Here is a 25,948-nt window from a genome sequence, read left to right as displayed (position 1 = left end):
TCATGCCTCACCTTAATACCTCAGTGCTCGCACCTTTGGCGTTTTAATTTGATGCCATAAGACAGATTTTAAGAGGTTACTTTCGAAAGTTATTGTTGACAAATGCATCTTCAATTTCCTCAAAGACTGTCGCTCTGCACCTTCATTCACTGAAATCTTCGAATTTAAACACTTCGAGAAGTAAATCAGTATTAATTCAATAAAATTTAAACATGATCTTTACCACCAGAAATAACTATTTTTTTTCTTCAAAAAATGTCACTTAGAACCTTCATCCACTAAGATTTTCTAGACACTCAAAGACAGTTGGTAACTTAATCTACTGAGGTCTGCGAAATTGGTAGATTGAGTTGATTAACGACTTCGAGAAATAAATAAATATCGTAAAATTAAATAGGACTAAAGTGAGATCGTTCCCACTATAAAATAAAGAAGAAAAAAGAAAAACATTTTTTTAAATTGAAATTGTCGCTTAGAGCCTCTTTATACACATATCTCATCCTCAAGACACTCAAAGACCGTCACTTAAATCCTTCATCCACTAGGGTCTGCGAAATTCGAAGACTTTGAAATAAATCAATATTGTATAATTAAATGAGACTTAAATAGGATCTTTCCCTCGAGAAATGTCTATTTTATTTTCTTCCAAAAATGTCATTTAGAACCTTCATCCAAGAAGCTTTTCATCAAGAAGACACTCAAAGACTGTCATTTAGTACCTTCAACCACTGAGATCTCCAAAATTTAAAGACTTCCAGAAATAAATCAATATTGTATAATTAAATAAGACTAAAATAAGATCGCTCTCACGAGAAATATATATTTTTGTCTCTCATTAGTCATCTTTCTTCATCTTTTGTCATCTTTCTTTGGTATCGCGTAGCAGTGTATAAAAGCCACTTTAATTGATTGAAAGCAGCAATTTTGTCTTTAAAAAAAAATGTTTCATTCTAAGTCATTAGGACCTACAATCGCTGTAAATCCATAAATGGGAAAATCAAAGTCTTTACCAAAATCAGTCGAATCAAAGAATTAGTATTATAATAAATAATATAATACTAAAAATATAACAATAATGTAATACTAATTATATTATATGAGCATTTTTATGTTTATAAAATAATAACAATGCTTAATAGTAATGATAATATTAGTAATGATACAAATGTTAATATTAACCGTAAGAAAATAAACAATTTATTTTTGCGTTAGTTTTTAATCATTCCAAAAAGATATTTTTAACAGTCTGTTTCTTATACTATCTAAGCATATTTTAACAATTAGATTTAATCATAAAAAGGATTATTTTCGTCACAAAATAGAATAAAGAGCAGTATAAAAAAAACATTTTTTTTATTTATCTCCCATCTAAATGTATAGGAATGAATCCTTGCTGAAGGGAGAAAGTATAGGAATCTCACACTTCCCATTGAAATCGAGAGGAGAGTTTTATCAATGAGATTTTGGTATTCGGAATGCATAAATAGTTTGCGGCATAACAAAAGGAGAAGTCAGCCTGAGGCAACAGCGGGGGAGCATCACAACTGAATTCGAAATCAGATCACTGGTTTTTAATTTGTATGAGTGCTGATGCTCCATTATATAGTAGAGGTTTTTCTTAATCTACCGTGAGTAAAGAAAGTGATAAAGATCGGATACTTGGCACTTATTTATTCTTTTGTTTATATACATATTTACGGTGTTTAAGTTTTGAGATAGAATAAATCTGTGGATGAATCTCAATCTATAAAAAGCAAATAAAAAAAAATAGTGATTAAGTTAGGATTTTTTATTTATTTATTTATTATCATGAATGAAAGAGGGAAATCAAATTAGCTTCTTTATTCGTATGGTGGTAATGCGGTGATTAATTTTTGTTTTAGTGTAATTTGCAATTTATGTTTTAAATTTATTTTGGAGTAAATAAGGTTTTGGAGTCAACATAAATTCAAGATTGTTATTTTTAATTTGCTATGAGTAAAGAAAGTGATAACAGAAGAATTCTTGATACTTATCGACCGCAAATGAAATGGTAAAATTGAATTATATATATATTTTTTTGTTCGCGTGTTATGGTGTTTATTTTGGTCCGATGTTCAACGTTTTGTTTATCTAAGTTTTGTTTAGTGTTATTTTGAACGTTGCAGAGAGAGAGATTTGCATTTTATGGTATACATTTGTTTTGGAATCAAAATAAATTCGTGATTATTATCTTTAATTTGCTATGAGTAAAGAAAGTTATAACAGAAGGATTCTTGATACTTATCGACCGCAAATGAAATGGTGAAATTGAATTTTATGTGTTTATTTTTTCGCTTGTTATGGTGCTTATTTTGTTCAGTTTTGCTTATTTAAGTTTTGTTTTAATGTTATTTTCGAGCTTTGCGGAGGGTGAGATTTAAGTTTTGAGGTTTAAATTTGTTTCGGAAGGTTGAAATAAATATGCTTTTCGAGTGATAATAAATTCGGGACAATGACTTTTATTTTGCTTTAACTAAGAACAGTGATAACAATAGAATTCCTCGCACTCATTTATCGTAAATGAAATGGTGAAATCTAATTTTATTCTTTTGGTCATATACATACTAATAGGGTGTTTAATTTTTGAGGAAATTAATTCGTGAATGGTTCTAATCTGCGTTCGTATATGAGAAGGGAAAAAAATGAGTAAAAGAAGTGATTAAAGTAGGATTTTCGAAATTTTATCGCAAATGAAAATGGGAAAAGGATGAGATTTACGCTTTGTTGTTTAAATTCGTCCCGCAACGTTGCAGATAATACGGTTTTGAATGTAAAGTAAATTCGTGATTTTGATTTTTAATCTGATATGAGTATGAAAAGTGATAAATATCGAACTCTAGACGCTGATGGATCGCAATTGAATTGGTAAAATTGAATTAAATTTGTTTTTATTCACATATTAATGTGGTGTTTGATTTTGTTTCGAAGTTCTATGTTTTGTTGATTTAAATTTCGTTTTAATGTTATTTTCGAAAGTTGCGGAGAATGGGTTAAAATTTTATTTTTGTGGTTTGAGTTTGTTCCGGAACGAGAAAATAAAGATGGTTTTGGAGTTCGTGATTATTTTTAATCCACAATGAGTATGAAAAATGATAAATATTGATCTCTTGAAGCAAATTTATCGCAAATAAAAAAGTTAAATGAATTTTATTCTTTCGTTATAGTTATAGTGTTTTGTATTATTTCGATGTTCTGCGTTTTATATATTTAAGTTTAGTTTTAATGTTATTTTCCAGCTCTAATATATCAATAGCATGAGCAATACCTTTTGCACCTAAAATATTTTTTAGACCGGTAATACAAGTATGATTTTGTTTTTAAAATAATTTCATGATTATGACTTTTTATATCCAATAAAGGAGAGGAAGTGATTAAGATAAGATTTTCGAGACAATCTTATCGTAAATGATGTGATAAAATCGAAGTTGCTTCTTGTTTTCACATATTAATACAGTGTTTATTTTTTTTTGTTTTTGTTTAAACGTTATGTTAAAGTGAAATGGAGTAAGATTTACGACTTAAGGCTTAAAGGCTTTTAACCATTAAATAAATATAGTTCAGAAGTAAAAGTTCGTAATTACGATTATTCATTTGTTATAATTTTGGAATTTATTAGTTTCTATTGTATTTGATTGTAAATTTTTGTTTCGATATTATTATAAATTGTTTATTACATATTATTTTGATATTATAATTGTTTCAGTGGTTTTAACTAGTTGATGCCAGAAATAGTTAGCTTTTTTTCTGTTTTCGATGCTGGGTAATTGAACATTTTAAGTCTTAAGCAAATGTGTAAATCGCCATTTTTAAAATTTGTAATTTTTTTCTTCCTTTGATAACTGCATTTAAACTTTGAATATAGCAAAAATATAGTTATTGAATATAGTTTCATTGTAAAATAAAATAAGATAAAGTTATAAGATTTTTAGGCAGCAAGTTTTTTCTGCAACAATAAATATTAAGTTGTACAGAATTTAAAAGTTAATTTTAATATAATTATTATAGAAAACTCGAAGGTGGTAAAGGAAGACAGACTTTTAAAGTAATTTATATCACAAAATATTTTAAAATCACATTTTATTTCTGAATCTTATTTATTTTTAAGGCTTAGTTTTCAAATTCTGAGAAATTGTCATAAAAATAAATACTTTTCTTAATGTTTTTTTTTTTAAATTTTCATTTCCTTAATTTATTTTTAATTTTATTTTTCGCATTAAATTGTAATGTGAAAAAAAACTTTAATTAAAATTCACTACGAAACAGGTAAGGAAATTCTATAGATTCGCAAGATAAATTCGATTTAAAAATACCCAGAAGAATAGATATAACCAGAGAATTTTGAATCCAAATTAATTTTTGAAGTTAAAAGAAAATCAGTTGTAAAGAAAAGGCTTTAGAACCATTCAAAAATGACTAACCAATATTTATTTTGGAAAGTAATTTAAAAATAGAATTTCCTAGAAAGAGTTTGTTTTAGCTTCAGCAGAAATGGTTTCCTAACTTGTTTTTCAAGAGAAAAAAAACTTTTCTTTCGCATTTCTCAAGTTTAAGAACAACAATAAGATAAACGCTCAGAAACCTTGATCGCAACAGCCATATTTTTTAGTCGCTAATGCGAAATTTATTGGAAGAATGTGAAATTCGATAACGCATCTCAGAACGTTATAAATTAGTTTAGAAGTGTGATTTTTTTTTTTTTTTTTTTCAAATAGCAAACTATAAATTAGTAACGTTTAACGATCTAAAAAACTAATTTTGAGGTTGAAAGGACTTGAAATGTGCTAATAAAATAATTAAATCAAACATTGAAAGAATTTAGTCAATTATATTAAAGGCAAATTTAATCATACGGCATGCCATTTTTTGAAATGTTTGTGCTAAAATCCCCATACAGTTTTCATCATCATTAGTATGGAAGAATCAGTTGCATATTAAGATGGGTTTCTCTTAATCCTTTAACACAGAAATTTTATCAAACATATTTTCCACACGTTTTCTTTCTCAATATTTTGTATTAATTTAGATCAAAATAAGTGAATAGTATTATATTTAGCATTTTAATAATTTATGGCCATGAAATATAATTTTTCTTGCAATTAAAGCATCAGAAAAAAAATATGTACATAACAAGGACACCCATCTGCGTCAAAGGGTTAAGTATTATATTTATAAATTATTAATATCATTAGCTTTTACGTATTTCAACTTGCTCAATATTTGGGTGCAGCTTTCATAAAATGATTGATTGATGATTTCATTACATTAATTACATTCTATTACAAAAATTAATAATATATTTAAAACACATTTCTTGGAAATTAAAAAAAAATTACGTTTATGTTTTTAAAGATTTTTGTAATGTAAACGTAACATACAATAGTAGCAAAAACGCAACATATAGTAGTAATAATTATTTTTTTATCTTATAAAACTGTGATTATGCATGAAAAATAATTATGAATGTTCGAAGCCTGTGAATGAAATTAAGTACTTTTAAATATGAGATCATTTATTAATTCTTGACAAAACTTATTTGTACCATTGTAATAAAAATTAAAACACTTTGCTTTTTATTGCAGGAAAAGAATTTTAGAAGTTCTGAATAGATCTGACATAAATTAATGTTTGAAATGTTTTTTTTCTTCCATTAATTGTAAGTTTTTTTTATTTTTTATTATTTATTTCAGCGCAAGGCAAAATGTTCTTAAACATGGTTGTGGATACACAGAGAAAGGAATTCTGTTAAACTTAACCGTACTGTATGGTAATAACATTTCTGGTAACAAAAAACAACACAATTCTGGTAATAAAAACCAAAATATACAGTATTTAAACCATTCATTTGATCATTTTTCCATTCATATGGTAATGGTTCACAGGAAATTCCGATTTTCTTAATTATGATTTTTACTTCCACAGATTTCGTAAAAAAATACAAAACTGATAAGTAAATTTAACCGAATAAATGGTTTTTATGCCATGCTCTAAGGTATCATGACAAAATTATCGAATTTTACCATATTTACTAAATTTTGTCACATATTATAGAACATTATTTTTATTGTTTATTCTATCAAAATCATTACCAAAGCTCTTCGATAAAAATTACTGTTTTTTTTGGTGCTCTCATAAAGCCAAAAACACTAAATTTTACCTTATTCTGGTAATTTCAACCATGTTTTTTTTATCAGTGTAGATTCATTAAGTAAGTGATTATATTTATTCTTCTGTTTTTGACATGTGGAGACATGCATCAAATAAAAATAAATATTTCTCACAAATAAAAATATTACAAGGATATAAAAAGAAATTAAATGAAAATCAAAATGTCCTTTCTCCATTTATGTCAATTTAAGTGAAACTAACTTTCCTTCTGTCAAACTTCTTACAATTATAGGTTTCCTTGAATGATGAAAATCGTCAATCGGACAATATATTATGCGTCTTGGCATCATTTATAGTTCAGTTTTACGCCAAACAGTAGGTATTATGACAATGAATAGAGTTTGATGATAAATGGACTTAGTTGTGGAACAATATTCCTATTCAAAGTTATGACAGAAATCAATGATATTGATCAGTTTCACAATTATAAACCGCAGACGATGTTAATACACTTGCACAGTGTTTGGTAGAACAATATCTTTATCTGAAATGCTTCTAAAAATAGAAATTCAGATAAAAGAAATCTATTTATTTCCCGTGTAATATATATGATAAATTATATCATACCAATAAAAGACAATTTAACTACATTTTCATTATTAATTACGTAGCTGCTAGGTGATTTCTTATTAAATGGAAACAAAAGCGGCAATTGTGTTTACAAATTGATGAATTTTGTTCCTTTTATCTCAAAATCATTTATTTTTTTGTTGGAAGTTATACTTCAATTGTTAAGAAAGATTGTCAAGAACTTGCTAACAAGAGACTTTCTGTCATATTCCTAATTTTAACTCTGAACTATAAAAAAAATAAATAAATCAGGTTTACAACTATGTAATCGCTGACAATATAATACACTTGATATTAAGTGTGAACAATGTCTGCGTTTAAAATCCTTCCAATTATCGATCATATAATTTTTTAGTAGAAGTATTAAATGAACTGAAATTTTTGTAGAAGTATAAAATGAAATCAAATTTTAGTAAAAGTATCAAATGTAATAAAATTTTAGTAGGAGCATGAACGGAAATCCAATTTTAGCAGTATTAAATGGAAACCATTTTGAAAAAGTTTCAAATGAAATCAAGTTTTAGTAGAAGTATCAAATGAAATTAAATTTTAGTAGAAGTATCAAATAAAATTAACTTTTTGTAGGAGTATCAAACTAAATCTAATTTTAGTCGAAAGATCAAATTTGTATCAAATGTAAGCGGAGTAGACATAATCATTTAGAAATCTATAATATCGCAATGTTACTTTTACGCAGAAAGCTGCACTTCTATCGTTATAAATGTACTTTTTTCGTTTTAGAAAATTGTCCTTCTTTTGCTAAAAGGAATTTAATTTTTTAGTTTTAGAGAATTGCAATGCAATTCTTTTGATGTTGGTAATAATATTTGTACCTATTATAAAAATGATTATCATATTTACCGGAAAATTTTTGATGTTTCTTTTAATAAGAACAAAATTTCATTGGAAAAATAAAAATGCTGTCTGCTTTTATGTGGCCCAAAATCGTATATATATATGGATTATAAGTTATAATTTCTTATAGAGAGCACAATTTAGTCCTTGGGCCTGAGCTTGGATTACTCAATTGTAGTAGGTACGTCCAGTAGCGAATCGACAAATTATCTCATGTACGGTTTATCAAATTGATAGCCCTCAGTTATATTGGACAAGGAAATCCGAAGCGGTACCATGCCTAAGTGGGCCCGCAAACGTAATATGAAATGGCCAGGAAATTCCGATCTGGTGTACCCGCTAATTCATTGCGGTTTTACCAACTCCCCTCCACCTCCAACAACTAGACTTCCTAAATCTTAATAGATGCACGCGCTCATGAGTCACTCGTGCGCATCGCCTATAGGCGGGTAAACTAATGTGTACAACAGCAACAACCCGATCGTTGTATCTTTAGGCGAATATGAATTTTGGGAATATGATGACTTTCTCTGGGGCTTTGAGATTCCTTGGATGATGTCAAGTGTAGCAAAGAAGCGCGTGCAAACATTGGCGTGGAATTAAATCAAAACAAGTGAAGTTATTCTCTGAATAATTTCAATTTATTCCATCCATGAATATTTTGTTCAACCTAAATTGAACGCAGTTGATTTCGAAATGAATAAATCAAAAAGTTATTAAAATGGTGTAGAGTTCATTATTTTTTCCACTTTAATGGTTTCGTAATCAAACTAAAGCATTTCCACAACAGCCAGTTTGTCGGCCTAAGACGCCGTAATCGCTTGTTAATAAAGACATAATAGTGATTATGGGACAGCATTGTTCACTGGAGCCAAACTAACTGATACTCATCGGTCTGGAGCTGGGCGGACTTAAAGCCGCCTCCAGAGATAGAGCTCCAGTCCTTTACAAGTCAGCTTGGTGCTTTAACCACCGTGCTATCACACCGCGATTTCGTAATCTTTCCTGAAAATTTTATTCCATATCACAACCATCAATGAACTGCTGACGCATTTTTTGGGCTTATAGCTATCAATGTTCAACTCCGTAGCCTTGTAATAATGAACTTATTACCCAGAAGACAAGGGAACTCCCAGATTAAGCACTGAGACTAACTAGCCTTCGCGTAGGACTTTTTGAGGGAACTGAACCACTTTTGAGTACACGAAAATTTCCCACGGTTACACCGATGGCAAGGGGATTTTAACCCATGATTCATCTACCACTAGGGCTACAAAAATTCGATTTGACAAGCCATCACAGGGATTCGAACCTGGATCACCTCGTTGGGGAGCGAGTGCTCAATTTTCGGAACCAATAACAAACTCTTGAGTCTAAAAATCAATATTTATTTAATCAAATGTATTATGTAATTTTATTTAACAATTTCTTAGAACAGCAAGATCAACACAGCGAGCGTCACTCATCAACTAAGTTAAAATTTATGTATCCAAAGGAACATTTTACTTCACAGTTTGCCGAACGAGCAAGTAACAGTTTTTGGGTTGAATTATTATAAATATATTTAAAAACTTATTATTAATACAAAGGAATTTATGATTTAAACAAAATGCTCAACATTGTTAGTTTTTTTCTATGTATTTTTTTATTGAATAATATCGCAATTTGGCAAGTCCGTAATACACTTAATAATATTTAAAATATAATTGCTTTTTAAAGTTTTTTCCGTGTTTTTTTAAATACCAACTTACTCTATAACAAAAATCAGGAAATTTTTGAGGTAAATATAACAGTAAAATGTAACTTTTGCTATACTATTTAACAGTTACAGAAAATTATACGAGAATAGTAATCTAGATTAATAGTGATGTACGGTCATGTCAGCTTTCTTTTAATCAACTATGGGGTCACGGCCTATTTTTTTAAAGTACTTATTATCCTGTTTTGAAATTGTTCACTCTGCTTAACAGGATGGTGCAGGGGTTAGTGAATTAGCTTGTTTAGGTTTCCCGGGTTTGAATCCTGACCATGACTAAGTGGTACTTTACTCTCAATATTTATTTATTTTTTCTACAATAATTTCTTAGGGTAAATCATGAATAGATAGTCGGAAGTACTGGTACTTCGTATTTTCAGTTTTCAGGAACAGGAATATTTTCAGGAATATTATTTACGCGGTAGAAAATTAGGAAAGGGAGTCTGCTATCATTTTCTGAAAATCTGAATGCTTTGAAATAAAATATGTGATTTAATGACATTTTTTGAATAAAAGTCATTTTATAATAATAGTTAGCCAATTGTGAAAAGTTTTAAAGTAAATTAAATACATATTTTACCATGCCCCCTCCTCAATGACAAGTATATTTTCTTTAGTGCAATTTTCACAGTCAACCGTGCACTTGACTTTTTAGGACAAGTAAAAATTGGCGTCATAATTTTTGTGGAAATAGCAGTTGAAATAGTCCATAACTTTATAGCTACTTCGAAATGGACAATTTTTTTTACTTATAAGTTTAAAAACATTTTCGAATAAAAAATTTGAATTCGATTGGCGAGTAAAATTTTTCGACTACTTTTTTCGTAAGTATTATATAATTTATTCAATTTAAGTATATTTTTACTCAACTTGAATAAATGATTTTAAAGTTTAAAAAAGCGATTTTAAAGTTTAAAGTTTAAAAACATTTTCGAATACAAAATTTGGATTCAATTAGAGAGTAACTATTTCCGAGTACTTTTTTTTGTAAATATTTTATCATTTATTCAATTTTAGTATTTTTTTACCCATTAATAATATATTAAGGGGAGATTATACTATCACTTTTGTCTTGGCAAATTAAAGCTTCATAATTTTAAAAATCATAATTTAAAAAAAAAAATTTTTTTTTTCATGTTTATAAATTTCTCCAGTAAAAAAAGTATTTGTATATTTCCTTCATAGCAATCTAACATCAACAATTATTTTACAAAAAACATATCGAATAGCTAGAAAACAGAACAACACCCACGACAGCTCGTTCGTAAAAACGCACTCTGTAGACGATTGTGACCACAAAACCGTGTTCAACTCACAACAATGGGGAGGAAATACGCACCGGCCTCAATGTTTAATATGCGGAAAAAGAATATAACACGAGTTCGAATCACAGGGATGGGGGTGGGAATTGACAGAATTGATGTCACTGGTTTCCGGATTACCTGTGAGTCATCTAGCATATCTATAGGATTCAATGTCAAAGTTGATTAAGTTTCTAGTAATTGCGGTTTTTACATGATTGGGGTTTAAGAGCTCTTAAAAATAGATGCGTTAATATTCATTTGTTATTGTATATTTTTTAGATAATAAATATACACAAGTCCTAAATTTTTTTTTGCGTGTGTGTCATCAAACGAAAGTGTAAGTGGGCCATGCTTTATTTGATTTTGTATAAGGCATGATTTGTTTTAAATAAACATATATAGCGTTAATAGTTTTTAGTAAACAGTTCGTACACCAGAAAATATGTTGGTGTTAAGTTGCCGCCATTTTTGATATTGAGGTTAACTAAAATTTCTTACAGTGCATGCAGTCACATTTTTATTTGCTTTTTTAACTATTTTAGTTTTATTTATTTATTTATTCCTTTTTTGTTTGTTTATTTACTGATTACACATATTTCCATACGCATTGGGAACAATTTATTGCAAAAACATTTCGCTTCGTTTCATTTTTTGAATTATATTCTTTCCGTTCATTTTTTTTTTGTTGTAATATATTTCGAATTCTTTCAAACAATTGTCATTTTGTCAATTTTATGTACTTTTTCGGACGATAACTGTAGTTTTATACTAAAACAATGTATTTTGTTTACCAGAACTCTATAAATGGTGATAAAAATATATAAAATTTTTTTACTGAGTAGTATTTTTTTTAAATAAAATTTTCTCGTATGGGTGTCCGTTAATGTTTGCCCCATGAATGAAATTGAGTATATGGGGTGTAAATTAAGATTGAGAAATTTTTGCTTACTGGAAATATGATTACAATTGTTTTTATATATCACAAGCACAAAAATGAATTTTTTTTAAACAAATTAAAATTACTCAAAAAATAATTATCTCAAGGCAAAAGCATAAACTTAAATGTCTTAATTTCAATGCTCCTATAAAATTAAAATTTTTTTTTTGTTGCATCAAATGCATTATAAAGGAAAGAATAACTTACCACAATCATTTCTGAAGGTTCCAGAATCAAACATTCGTTGACTCTTCTTCCACTTCCCCCAGATCGTTTTCCGAAACTGTAACAAAAAACAAGACATAAATGAAGGGAAAACATAAATAAAGCATTAATTGCAGTTAAAAGCTATAAAGGCGTACAATTAAAACACCATAAAGTACGCTATAAATTTTTAAAAAAATTTTGATAATACTTTAAGATTTCATTCAGTTTCATTTGTTTCACTAAAGAGAGTGATTGGAAGCAACAACTTTCATTCTTTTGATTTTTTAATTTTATTCTTTTAATTAGTTTTTTTTTTTTTTTTAAATTTTCAACCCAACTCAGACGATGAAGAAACTTGCGACCCAGGTTTTAGGACGAACGTTCTATTTTTAATAAAAGTAACCTTCTTTTACGTTACATATAAAGCGAAAAATTACGAAAACCATATTCACCGTTGTCTTACAGTGCAGGGGCGGATCCAGAAATTTTTCCTGGGGGGGGGGGGGTCATGGATTCAGATCCCCCCCAATACATTTTTTTTATAAAAAAATTTTTTTGAAAATAAAAAACAAAAAAAACTGGGGTTTTTAATGCTAGTCTTCTCATTTATTTTTTTCATAATGAACAATAGAACAAGACATAAATAATTCAGGTATTCAAAATCTTTGAATAATAAATGTAATGCGTTTTTTAAAAACTTTGACGATTTTTAAATACATGCAGTGTTTAATTAAAAACAAACGTAGCCTATAAGAAAAGATTGAGGTTTGTTGAATGATCCAAAAATAGTACTGAATAAAAGTTGCATGAAACAAAATGACTAACAACAGGGGTGGATCACCTTAAGTTCGTACAGTTTCATTATGACTATTTCTGTAAATAACATAAATTAAGAGGTATAGAACGATAGTGAACGGATAATTTACGTCAGCATTATCACGTGCATTAAACGTGAATATAAGACGCTTGAATGAATCGATTAATAAACTTTTTTCTCTTCTTTTTTTATTATTATTAAAAAAAAAATCTGCGGTAGTGTTACCATTTATCAAACAAAGGGGGAAAAATCCTGTTATTGTACTGTGAAGAAAATGAAGATAAATGTAGCGAGATAATCATAAATGAGCAAAGCAAGCGAAGGCTAAGATTAAGAGTCACTGTCTCATTAACGGTACTTGAAGAAGTCTGAAAATAATTCAGTTCATTGTCATTAATAAGACTTGTAAATCCCTATGATAAGCACGATGTTTCTTAACTTAAAAGATTGTAGTATTCGTGGACATAATAAAATATGGAAACATTGTAAACTTTTATAACAACTTTTACTTAACGTTTTTTTGGTTCGATTTTGTTTGAAACGGAAATTTTGACCACTTTCTGGCTAGCAAAGGAGCTCAAAGATCAATTTGAACTCTTTGCTGAACGACAGTGCAAGCTTTTCAAGTTTATCTATGCAAGTTACCAACAGAAATTATCTTGTAACCGTAGTTGAATATCCGACCCAATTTTTGGGTTTGAGACAATGTTCAACTAGTAATTTTGAATCCAATCAAGAAGACAAGGGAACTTCTAGATCAAGTATTGAGAGAAATTTGCCTTCGTGGAGGACTTTTTGATGGAAATAACCAGCATTTGCTTTATATGAAGAGGGACTCCACGAAAATCTTCCACAGTTAGGCTGACGGCAAGGGGACTCTTACCCATGATCCGTCTACCACTGTGGATATTTCACGTCAGCACAGTGGTCGGTGCAAGCCGGATGAGGATTTCGTTTCGACCAGTCATTGCTGGGATTCGAACCAGGTTTACCTCATGGGAAGACGAACGCTCTATCCCCTGAGCCTTACTATATATGTGGTAATAAGAGTTATGATTTTGAAAATCAGAATTTAAGTAAGCATTTACCATATGAATGGAAGATTTACCAAGTAAATGGTTTAAATACAGTAGGTTTTAGTGCTTTTATTACAAGAATTATAACTTTTTTACCTGAAATATCATTACCATATAGTACGGTAATTTTACCAGAATTCTTAAAACCTTTGTTCAGAAACTTTTAGGCTTGTGTCGAGATAAAAAAAAAAGAAGAAGAAGAAAAAAAAAACATAAATCAGAAACAGTGTCGATTAATTTTTTTAGATACTTTTTCTCCGTGCAAGTAGTTAAACAGCTTACACTTTATCTTTAGTTTTATTCTGGATAACAATACACGTTTCAATCATCTTCTGACTGCTACAAACAGAATTTATGGACTTTTTATGGCCAAAATAAATTTTAATCAAAGATGAAGATAAATGAGGAAAGAGAATCATAAATGAGGAAAGTAAGTGAAGGCTAATATAAAGGGTCTCTGCCCCCATCAACCGTTCTTGAAGATGCCTGAAAATAATTCAGTTCATTGTCATTATAAGACATGTAAATCTCTATGATAAACACGAAGTTTCTCAACTCAAAAATAATATTCACGGACGCAGTAAAATTTTGGCAACATTATCAATTTGTTAAATTTTTTTAACGCGTTTTACTATATTAACTTTCGTGTCCAATTTATTTGCTTGCGAGAGAAAACGTTTGTAATTAAAATTTTGATTCCGATTAGCTAGAGTGCTCGAATTTCACCATGATTTTAGTTCCGGATATCAATACAAGTTTCAATTGTTATAATGAGTGTTACAAGCAGAATTTATCAACTATAGTGTTAATCATAACGAAAAAATTTATCATATCGAAATAATGTGTTGATCACTTTTTCTAACTGCCTTTAGGGCTCTAATTCAACTGGACCTCTGTGTTAGGGGACAATACAAGTGTTAATCGATTCCTGACCGCTACAAGCAAATAAATTTTTGTTATGACATATATTATAACTATAAATTTAAATTGAACAAATATAAATTGTAAAAGCCTTTAAAAAACCAAATTTTTCAAATGGACTAAAATAAGATAAAAGATAATAATTTTTTTTGACGGATTTAAACAGAAAAACGTGGAATTTTTATCACCAACTTAAATTTCCTCGTATTTTTCTAAAGTGATGCGCTCCTTATTTTTATTTTCAAGTGCAATTAAAATGAAATTACCTTTTCTAATTTAGCCCATTTGAAAAACGTGGTTTTTATAAATTTTTTTTTTATTACTTTACCATTGGTAATAAATGAAGTTTTAAAATGTGAGAAACATTAAAAACTTTATATTCCCCTATAGAATTTTGTTATTGAAAATTCCGAACTCAATTTATGAAAAATGATATTATATAAGTACACCTCTAAGAAAAAGCACAATGTTTCATAACACAAATAATAATAATAGCAACGAGAACAACAGCAACAACAATAATAATAATAGCTATTGAGCACACAGTGAAATTAGCAAATGTTACTTATCTTTCAAGAATATTATAGTCTGGTTCAAATCAAAACTTGTAATTCAGTTTATTAATAAATTGCTTAATCTTCCGTTGATATTTTCTGCAGGAATTGATTATTGTGCCTCCTGAGAGTTCAGATTTTACCTTTATAATTTTTCTCTTCTTAAAGAAATGGTGTATTTTTAAGGAAAAATATAATGTATTTATTTCTTACAATTGTTCAAACTTTCGTCATGTTTTTTTTCATATCTGGTTTCGGAAAAGTTTGAAATGAGTGATTAATTTAATGCTGATTTGATTTCGTAAAACTGTGTAATTATTGGAACAGTAATAAAAAGAACACTCTTTTCTTTTGAAACAATCCGATTTTGATTAAAAATTGCTAAAGAAAGTGTTGGGAATTGAAATAATAAACAACAAAACACACTCGAAAAACAAGCATTTTATGTTTTAGTCTAATTTTTATTTTATTTAAAAAAAAGTGAAGAAGAGATTATAATACTACGTGTAGTAATTTGCGTTCCAAATATTTTACAAAATTTAGCAGGTCGCGTAATTACGATCGCCCTTAATTCTAGCGAGGATGCGACCTTACTTAAACCCTTCCTTGTTAAGACTTTTTCTACAACAACAAATTCTGCTTAGAATTTCAGCCATGAACACATTTTACAAAATTATATTTAAGCAGCAATCAATAAGTTCGAATCATGGAGCATTAGTTAGACGATAATTGCGCGTCAACTGACCCAAAATACAAACGCGTCTCATAAACACTGGCTGTTTTGTTCGATTAAAAGGTTGCGGTTTCGCGCATTGTGGTTCATCGACGCTACGGACAAAGGATTATAAGTTTTTTTTTGATTGACATAAATTTTTTAATTGATTAAACTCCTTACTATCTGAACATAAAATAAAAAAACCCAGCAACAGAATAAATGTTGATCTAGCTATCGAATTTTTATGTGCTAAGAGGCAATTTTAATGTTTTTAATTTTAATATTCTAATTAATCCGTGCAGACGATATTTTAGTTACAAATCCAAACACAAAAAGTACTTTTTCTGAAAAAGCATACCTTTTTATCAACGGATTCGGATTCTTGATTCTCAAAACATAGAAGGGGGGAGCAATCTGGAAAATATGGTCCCAATAGTTTGGTTAGGAGTGCAGCAGAAAGTTAGGGACACTTAATGTAAACTTAACTTTTTGTATATTTAGCAATATTTTGAGAACTTTCTAAGCGAATTGAAACATTTTTGCTGACAACAATGAAATTTGTTTGTCCAAGGATAATCCCACGCAAAATATAAAATTTTTTAATAATCATCATTTATTTTTTTATATAATGATTGTGGAAAAAATTTTGAATTGTAAAATACATACATTTTTACATCGTTTTAAAAAAATGTAATTATAAGTGGCAAAATGCAAAATTCGAGAGCAACAGGTCAAATAATTTTCAATTTATCAAATTTGAAAAAAAAATTGATTTCCCAAGGACTATTTGACCGATTTTTGTCTGATTTCGTAACTTAAAATGTCTTTTCATTCATACTCTTTTTTGAATGACTAGGATTTTTGATTTTCAAAATATGATATTAGTCTTTATTTTGAAATGATTTTATTGACTCATCTCTAGAACTGTTAAACAAAGCCAACTCATTTCTTAGCGCACTTATATTACTTAAAATGTTTAAAATACTTACATAGCTTGTTTCTTTCATGTTTATGTTACATTTTTACATTTTAGGTAATTAAAAGAGAATTAATTTGTGGGGATAAGTTTCGTGATATTTATGGCAACACAGTGACATCACGAAATATGAAGTAGTTACTCAACACCACGAGATTTTTTCTTGATATTTGCTTTTGTATGCTTTTTTTAACATGGAATTTGAAGAAGAAAAAATATTTGAAATGATACCTATTCGCAATAGTTATCATCATGATGTTACATTTACGAAAGCTATGCATTTGGAATAATTTTCACGATAATTTTTGTAGCATTGTTATTGCCCGCATAAAATTATTGTTCAAAAATTACAATACAAGATAGACAAGCAATTTTAAAATCTACCAAAATCCTGTATCCAAATAATTAAAAAAAATTTAATTCAAAGTATAACATTTCTTATAACAAATGAAATCAGTTCAGCATGAATTGACTGAAGAGAAAATCTTTTAACTATTAGTCAAAAATGACTTTCAAACAATGCAGTTCGAAGACAATTAAAGACAGAAAGAAGAATCACTTAAATATAGAGCAACTGCTGTCCAACAATGGGAAATGTTTCCGAAGACATCCCACTCGCCCCATTATACACTTTAGAACAAATCGTGGAAAATAGAGACAAGTTATTTCAAAGACGGTAACTAAACAGTAAAGAATCACTTTATTTTATTTCACTCGTCATGGTTGGCAGACGACAAAGAATAATTTTGCTGCAAACGATTTTGATAAACTAATTTCAGGCAACCGCGAGTGCATAAAAGGAACTATAATTACCGGTGTCTGACACAATGGTAGGTTGTGTGAATAAAAAAGTAAAAAATTACAACTACAATTTCACATAATACACTACTAATGAAATTTCACCATCCACTCTAACTCTGACAAAGAAAAGAACTTTTTTTTTAACAACAATGTAGAAATAATTTATAACATTTAATAAGGTTATCGATCAAAGTTAGAGTGACATAACTGTGTGGGAATTAGAAATATTACGATTAAATATTTTGTATACTCATTGAGAAATTGGTCCAATGTTGAACCACAATACAGCGCATATTTTCTGCAACCTTGTAAAAGGAAGCTGTACTACGAAAGGAACCCTTGTGGCAAATTTTGTTTCCCCCCAATTAGTAGTTTAAAAATTAAATTATGATAAAATTGAATTTAGGTAAACCCAGATGAAACCAAGAACTTGCAAGTGCCGAAAAACTTTTTCAAAGTATCAAAGTACAAACCAATTATGCTAAAAATTTGTTTGCATTTGTACTTACTTTGTCTATATTTTAAATTTTAGATTGCTGATGCAGGTGTAACAGAGTTTGCCATGATTTCTCCCGCAGTTTAGTGTCCTTCTAAAGTGGTTCTTTAATACTTCGGATAGAAAACCGATATCCCTTTTATATATTATTCTCCTGTTTCTCTAATTACAGGAAAAAATATATTTTGGTATTTTTTAAATACAAAAACATTCTAATAGTTACTAAAAAAATCTAGTTAGATTTTAGGAATTATATTTGTACTAAAATATGAAATTCGAAATAAAAATCGCTTGAAAATTATTTTCCATTAATATTCAAAAATTTATCACTAATTAATTCTGTAAATTAAAAAAAAAATTGAATGATGAATTACTGTTAGATCTTAACATCTGCAAATAAATGCAAATTTGAAAAAGTATTGTTAGGAAGTGAGCTGTGTTTGGAGGATTTACCTTTAACGCAGAAAAAGACATCGGTATCCCATGCTTAATTTTATAATCATAAATTATTGAAATGCGAAATTTTTCACTTACTTTGATCAAAATTAACATAAAATACCGTAAAAAATATAAAAAAAATATTTAATGAAAATTCTGATCTGATGTTTCCCGATTTAGGGAAGCTGAGGGCCTGGGCAAAAACTGTTTAAAAGGGCCTCAACATTTACGGACCAAAAATTTTGCACTGTTTTTCTTTGACACAAAATTTCTTACGTCTATACTTACATGCATAGTACAGTTGATTCTATACTTATCAAGCTTCTCAATGCTACCATATACAGATTTTAAATTTGTTTCATGTTCCCCATATGATTAAAAATTCGATTGGTAAGTATTTTCTATTCACATATAAGTAAGTATACTGTACTTTTCGCACAATTGCGAATGCTGCTTTAGATTTCTGATTGTTTTGAAATACATTGTAGATATTTTTTCAACGAAACAAAAGTAAACATTGACGTATGCGTGATTAATTTAATTGGTATTTTGGATAAAAATCACACTATTGTAATAGTTTAAATTTTATCCACATCACCAAATATCTTCTAATAAAATATCAAAAACATTAGATATGGTTAATAACTTTTATAAAAATATTTAATCTGTTTTTCCAATTTGAAGTCCTGACGTTTTTTTTTCTTTCTAAGTAAGATTACTATCTTGCATACAGTTTAAAATCAAAGCTTCGCTACGAGTTTTATACACTCCAAATATGGCTGTTTATAATAGGTTAAAACAACAGTTTTTCGCAGAGTTAATACCTTTTGCACCCAACATATCAATTCAAGATTAATTCCATCATCAATATTAATTTAATCATTAACACTGCTAATTTTGATGATTCGATTTTAAAGTATAAATAACCTTCCTTGTAAGCAAAGAGTAAAGTGATAATTAAATCACAAGGTCTAGAACCAGATGTCTTTACACAAAACAGGTTTGAAAATGCTTAATGATTGGTTTCAGGTGTAATTTATTATTTTATCCCTAAAAACACAGTTTTGTGGTTATCAACATTACAGCTGCTGTGGTAACTTCAAGATGTTGTTATTTTATTTCTAGCAAAAGCTCAAGATGAATTATTCACTATATAAAATAATATATATATCATTCTATTTTGATAATAAACTTTTGTAAAAATAAAGGAAATATGGAAGATTTTTAGCATGATCTTTGATTTTTATACGAAGTCTTCAAAGTTCATATTATTGAAGGGAATGCTTTTATAGTATAATATAGTTTGCAAGTATTGTCAAAGTATACATAATACAGTGCAAGTGGTATAGCTAATAAATAATGTCAGTTTTTTTCTTCTTTTGTAAAAAAATAGTGCATTGATCTGATTGACGTGCTTTCTTCAGATAATTTTTAAAATAGCAAATTAATTTTTTAAGAAACATGAAAATTTCTAAAAAAAAGTTCATATACTTTTTTAAAACAAAATTTATTTAAAATCTTCAACTGAGTTATTTTAAAGTCTTGAAATGAATGTCTCAGAGCTCATTTTAAATTTCATTTTTTATAAAGATTTATAAATTGTTTAAAAATAATTCCATATTTTGTAACGAAATTATTCAAATTTTAATAACGCATATGATAAAATTATAAAGTTAAAAGCAAAACGCTTATTTTATTTTTCCGATAATTAAAAACTAGTGATTTTCGGGCAGAATACAATCTTTAACGGACTAAAACAGAAAATACTTTCTTGATAAGAAAAAGAATGAAATGAGTTTCAAATGTTAGTTAATTAAAATTTACTCAGTAACGCTTTAATAAAGACCGTGAATAATTTTCTATTAATACAAAAACATTATAACAAAAAGAAATCTATTAAAATTCTTCCAAAGTCATAAAATTATATGAAATATGTTTAAATTATAAATAATTATATATTTATTAAATTTAATGAAAAAAATAATCAGCGGTGCTTTTTAAAAACTGGGAAGACTATTCTAACTGACTAAAAAACGTATTTTTAATTAATGTTCTATAGTTATTCAGCATTATTCCAGAACTTTCCGCAATTTAGTCAACTAAACAAACATTTAAAATTTATGTACCCAAATAAGTAACAATTCCTACTCTGAACTAACGTCTAGTTAGAACGAATCATTATAAATTTAAATATGTATTTACCTTTGTGCGAAATACTGAGTCAACATTTTAACAAGCTTTTCCGTCTCAGTTAGGCTTAACTTACTGCCAGAATAAATGTGAACAGAGAAAAATTATTTCGAAAGACTGAAAACTGCAAAATGAGATATTTCGCCATCATTTTGATATAGTGATAATAAATTAAATGTAGTAGATAACTCATTTTTTCCCGACGATTTACAATTTTAGGTTTTGAAAGCGGATACTGAGTATGTAGGAAGGATTTATTTGAAGGGTATTTTAAGAAAAAGTAAAATGGTTTCTCAATTATTGTTCTTAATTAAGCAGTTTTTTTTAGTAAAAAAAAGTGAAAAATCTTGTAATTTTAAACTGAGCATGTAATACTGAACAACACACGTTGATTAATTTTATGCATGATTTGTAAATAATGCAGTTTTAAATTGTTAAGCAAAATACAGGTTTTTGGATGCTTAACAGTTAAAGATTTTGAAAGCGGGTACAGGGTATAAGGAAAGATTTTCGAGGCATTATTATATATTATGAAATTGAAAAATGGTTTTTCGACGATTGTTTTTTATTGTGTAACAGTAATTATTAATTGGAAAATATATATGAAATGTAAAAGATTTCAGAAGAGCTACTCGTGGATAATTTTATTAAATTGTAGACGGAGAAAACATTTCTTGGAAAAAAACAACAACATAATTCTGGTTTATAAAACCAAAATATACGGTATTTAAACCATTCATTTGGGTAATTTTTCAGTTCGTATTATAACTGTTTCTTAAACCACACACTTATAGTAAAAAATATAAACTTGAAAAGCAAATCTAATCGAATAAATAGTTTTTTTTCTTTTGCTATGCTCTGAGGTATCATGATAAAATTACCAAATTTCACCACGTTTACCGAATTTTATCACATATTATAAAACCATATTTTATTGTTAGTTTTACGAAAATCATTACCGATATACTTCGGTAAAAATTACTGAGCTTTTTGGTGCTCTCAAAAAGCCAGAAAAACGGTAAATTTTACCATACTTTGGTAGTTTAGACCATACTTTTTCCCTCTCAGCATAAAACGTTTAACTGACAAGTATTTTTAATTACATAAATTGAATGAATTTTAGGAAATCTTAAATTTTAACGCATAAAATTCATCAAATTTACATTGAGTATGAATTGATGAAAGCTAGAACTAAATATAATAAAATTACAGAAATTAAAATATTTAGTTTATTAGTTAAAAATACCGATGATTGCTAGAAGGTTTTCAAAGTACTATTTGTGGAGCATTTTTTTTTAAAAATTCCGAAACATTAGAACTTACAACAAGTATTTTCGATTATACAGATTTTGAAAATTCATGAAAAATTGTAAAGCTTAATTGAAATGCAACACAGAAATTCACCAAATTAAAAATCACCATGAAATGATGAAAGTACTGAATATAATAAATCTATATTAATTAAAAATACTGTTTCTATTAAATGAGAATAATTAGTTCCTATTTATTGTGTTGAAAAAATATCAGTTTTTGCAGATTATGGCAAATATTAATTATATCAAATTTTCAAATTTTTCAAATCAAAATTTAGTAAAAGTATCGATTTGGCTAACGCGCTTTCATCACATATGTAATAGATAAACTAATATGATTACCTGTAACTAAAAAATTAACAAGTTTAAAAAACTGAAAATTTTGCATAGTGTTCAAGATAATTATTTTGAAATTAGACTTTTTTTTAATTAAAAATAACCTGTAGCTTGCTCAATAATTACTTTTTCCATGAAAAAAAACCCACGTTAAATTTTTTCTGAAAATTATATATATTATATCATTTTCTTTTGTTTATTATCATTTGCACGTATTTCACCGAAATATCTAGTATTACACTAGCATTATGAAAATTTATAAAATTTTTTTGATTTAACAGAAAATTATTTTCGAAAAATATTTTTTTAAATGACCATTCCTTTTAACGCTAAGTAGGATCACTAAGTTTACTAACTGGTATTAACAACTAGTTATGTGTAGATAAAACACATTAAAGTTTAATACTGTAAGCGACTACATTTATTATTATCATTCATGCACACAAATACACTCATGTAAGCATACACAAATCTAACATTAAATTTTTGCAAAAATGTACATTATGCAATTTTAAATGTTAACTAATATAAATAAAACGTTTTTTTTTTTAATTTGCCGAGCATTTCGAAGAAATAAGTGAAAAACCATTCATAATGCATAGGTCTAAAACAGTAAAATATTAAATTGTTGTTTTAAAAATTGCTTTCAATTTAATATTTCTTTGATGTGATTTAAAATGTCTCGATACAAATTATAACTCTTAAAACCGATAAAACTTTCCAACTAAATGATCAGTTTAATAAAAAAAAATATGCTTATAAAAAGTTATACAAATCATAAATAATTAACAAACGATAATTTAATTCTGAATTGAATAAAAAGCCCCAAAATATCAAAGTAATCAGCACAATCCAAAAAATGAAATTAATTGTCGAATTAATTAAATTAATTAAGTGTAAATAAAGCACTCACCTGCGGAAACGTTTATCCGATTTCATTTCCATTAATACACAATCCATCATGTTTTTATTTTCTGGTAACACTGATACACCACCAAATACCATTTTGAATAAATTATTTACAGAAGTATTCAACAGAAAATTAAATAAATTTAATTTCTGTGATTTTTTTCCGCTAACTTTTATATATTACGCTAATCTTTTTTAGGAACAAAACAATTAGATTACAATAAACTGTACATCCTTCACAATTGCATTTAAAAGTGCTTTAATAAATTGGCGACAGTTAAATTCTTCAGGCGAAGTTTTATTTTTAATTCAGCAGCCAAATGTAAAGAATTACCATCTGACACGCTGAGTAGAAATAAAAAAGTTAATTAACAAACTTTTAATTAAGGAATTAATTTCGTTGTCTTCAGGACATGCTTTAGTGAGGATAAGGCTGCAATAAGATAAAAATGTGACCACATTCCGCTCAGAGATTTTCAAAATTAATTCCATTTTCTCGTTATTCAATGCATATTAAGTTAAATATTAATCATATTAGTTTTTTCGCAAACTGAAAAAAAAGTTAGGTTTAAATAAATGGAATTTGCAACCAAAACGAATTGCTTCGCTTTTCGTGCCGCAACCTTTGCATGAAAATCTTTTAATCATTTTTAATTTATTTAACCCTAAAAACTGATACTTTTTTTGAAAAAAAATTTCTTCAGTCGTAGAACATTTAAGCGTGAAGCATTAAACTAAGACGAACGCATATTTTTTTAATAATTTAAATTAATTCATAATGATAAATGTTTTTCAAAAATTTTATGAGAAAAATCCTTTTAGTATTTTTTCATTTCTTTTCTATAAGAAAAAAAAAACCATTGCAAGTCAAATCGACTTTTCATTTCGTACAAAATACTTTACTGAATTAAAAGAACACTAAATAAAGGAAATAGGGAAGTTTATAAAATTTGCAAATGAGATGTTTTAGTTGAGTATTAATTAGTAAGAAAAAAAATCAGACGATTTTTTTTTTGGTTGAAAAGAGGCGAATTACAGGCGGGAAAATTCCTAGAATATTCTAAAAAAGACCGGGTGAGAATAAGATAGGATCAGCGATTAGCATGGAAGTGAAGATTGAGATGAACGCTAAGATTCTCTACGGACTGAGTGGTTGAAGAAGTTTTCCTCTAAGGGTTGCAATATAAACATCGCCAATCAATCTCTTGGCTGCTAACTAAAAAGGCCAAAAATAAGTGACAAATTTATTACAAGGCCTTGATTTTATTTTTACTAACACTAATTTTTCTGCTGTTTGATTTATTTTTTTAAACTTAAATTCACTGAATGAAATATGCTTTTATTTTTATAAAAAAATTTATTCAGAGAAATTAAATAAAGATAAATTTCACTAAATGGAAGTTAAGCTTTTCGTTTCCAATCATGTTTATTATTTTTTTCTCTGATGAAAAACAAAAACGAAAAGGTGGAACCAAAAAAAAAAAAAAAATCGTTGATAAGTTAGCAGTATAGTAAAATAAATCTATAGTAAATAGATAATTTTCATGAATAATGATTGATTAATTAAAATAAATAGTTCTCGAATTAATTATCGATAGCTAAATTTTTTTTCTTCCAACGTACTCCTTATGCATTTTTTGACACACGTTCGCAATTTCAAGTTTCTAAGTTTTATACTTTTCGTATAGCAAAACAAAATATAACGTAAAGTTGAACACTCTAAACAATGACAGTGACGCTTACGGTTTTATAATTTATTATGATTTTTTTTTTGCAGTTTGTTTTTACGATTTTAAGAGAAAGATAGTTCAGCGATAATAGTACGCTAATGAAATGAATTTATAACTAACACTAATTATTGAATATTTAAACAATTTCTATATGTGCCATTTCTATATGTATTATTTGTAAAGAAAAATACATCTAATAAAAAAAATTTACATAATTAAACTATACAGTTGTTTGTGTCTTTGATTGTTTACTGCAGATTATCCCGTACCTGTGTAAAAGATAAGCTGCATATCATTTATCACAGAAATTTTTTTTTGTTACAAGATAAAGATATACTTTTATCTTTTATTATACAATGATTACAACGAAAGTGAAAGTTCAATTTTTTTAATACATTAAAAATAATTTATTAATAGAATTATTTTTAAATTTTTAAATCAATCTTTAAATCAAGTACACTCTGAAAAGAAAAAAAATCAGTTGAATCATACTTTGAGTATATTTTGATCTAATTTAGACTTATTGATCTATTTAGACTTATTTTGATCTAATTTAGACAAACCATTGATGAACATTGCATCGTGTTATTACTTTTAAAGAGTAAGGCACAACTTAGCCCAATATTGAAGTTGAAACAAATTCAAACGATAGTAAAGTTCAACTCACTCTAAATTTTTTAAAACTGTATTAGTATTTCTAACAGCTTACTATTAGTATTTTTAACAGTGTATAATTAATATTTCGAACATTGTATTATTTGTGTTGTAATATTTCAGTTTTGTTGATATTGATATTATTGTTTTTTTAAAAAATATATAAAGTATTGATTTTATTATTTATGCAATAGAGCCTGAAATAAA

The 25,948-nt window shown here is 27.6% G+C and overlaps 1 protein-coding gene across 7 annotated transcripts in view; it reads right to left on the bottom strand.

The window, feature by feature from the left end:
* LOC107455860 (rap guanine nucleotide exchange factor 2) overlaps window positions 1-25,948 on the bottom strand; it is a 368,973-nt gene that overhangs the window by 70,488 nt on the left and 272,537 nt on the right. For 5 of the 7 annotated variants that reach the window (XM_087151806.1, XM_087151807.1, XM_087151811.1 and 2 more), the window contains one exon: window positions 11,816-11,891. In XM_087151806.1, coding sequence (XP_087007932.1) covers window positions 11,816-11,891 — 76 coding nt within the window. Of the gene's footprint in view, window positions 1-11,815; window positions 11,892-20,811; window positions 20,910-23,361; window positions 24,505-25,948 lie in introns of those variants that run through there. The other 2 variants (XM_087151808.1, XM_087151812.1) reach the window with 2 other exon arrangements.

This window comes from Parasteatoda tepidariorum, chromosome 9, assembly GCF_982258835.1.
Source record: "Parasteatoda tepidariorum strain Cologne lab strain chromosome 9, Ptep-v5.0, whole genome shotgun sequence".
Classification (NCBI taxonomy): Eukaryota; Metazoa; Arthropoda; class Arachnida; order Araneae; family Theridiidae; genus Parasteatoda; species Parasteatoda tepidariorum.
This window is presented reverse-complemented; position numbering and strand designations above follow the sequence as displayed.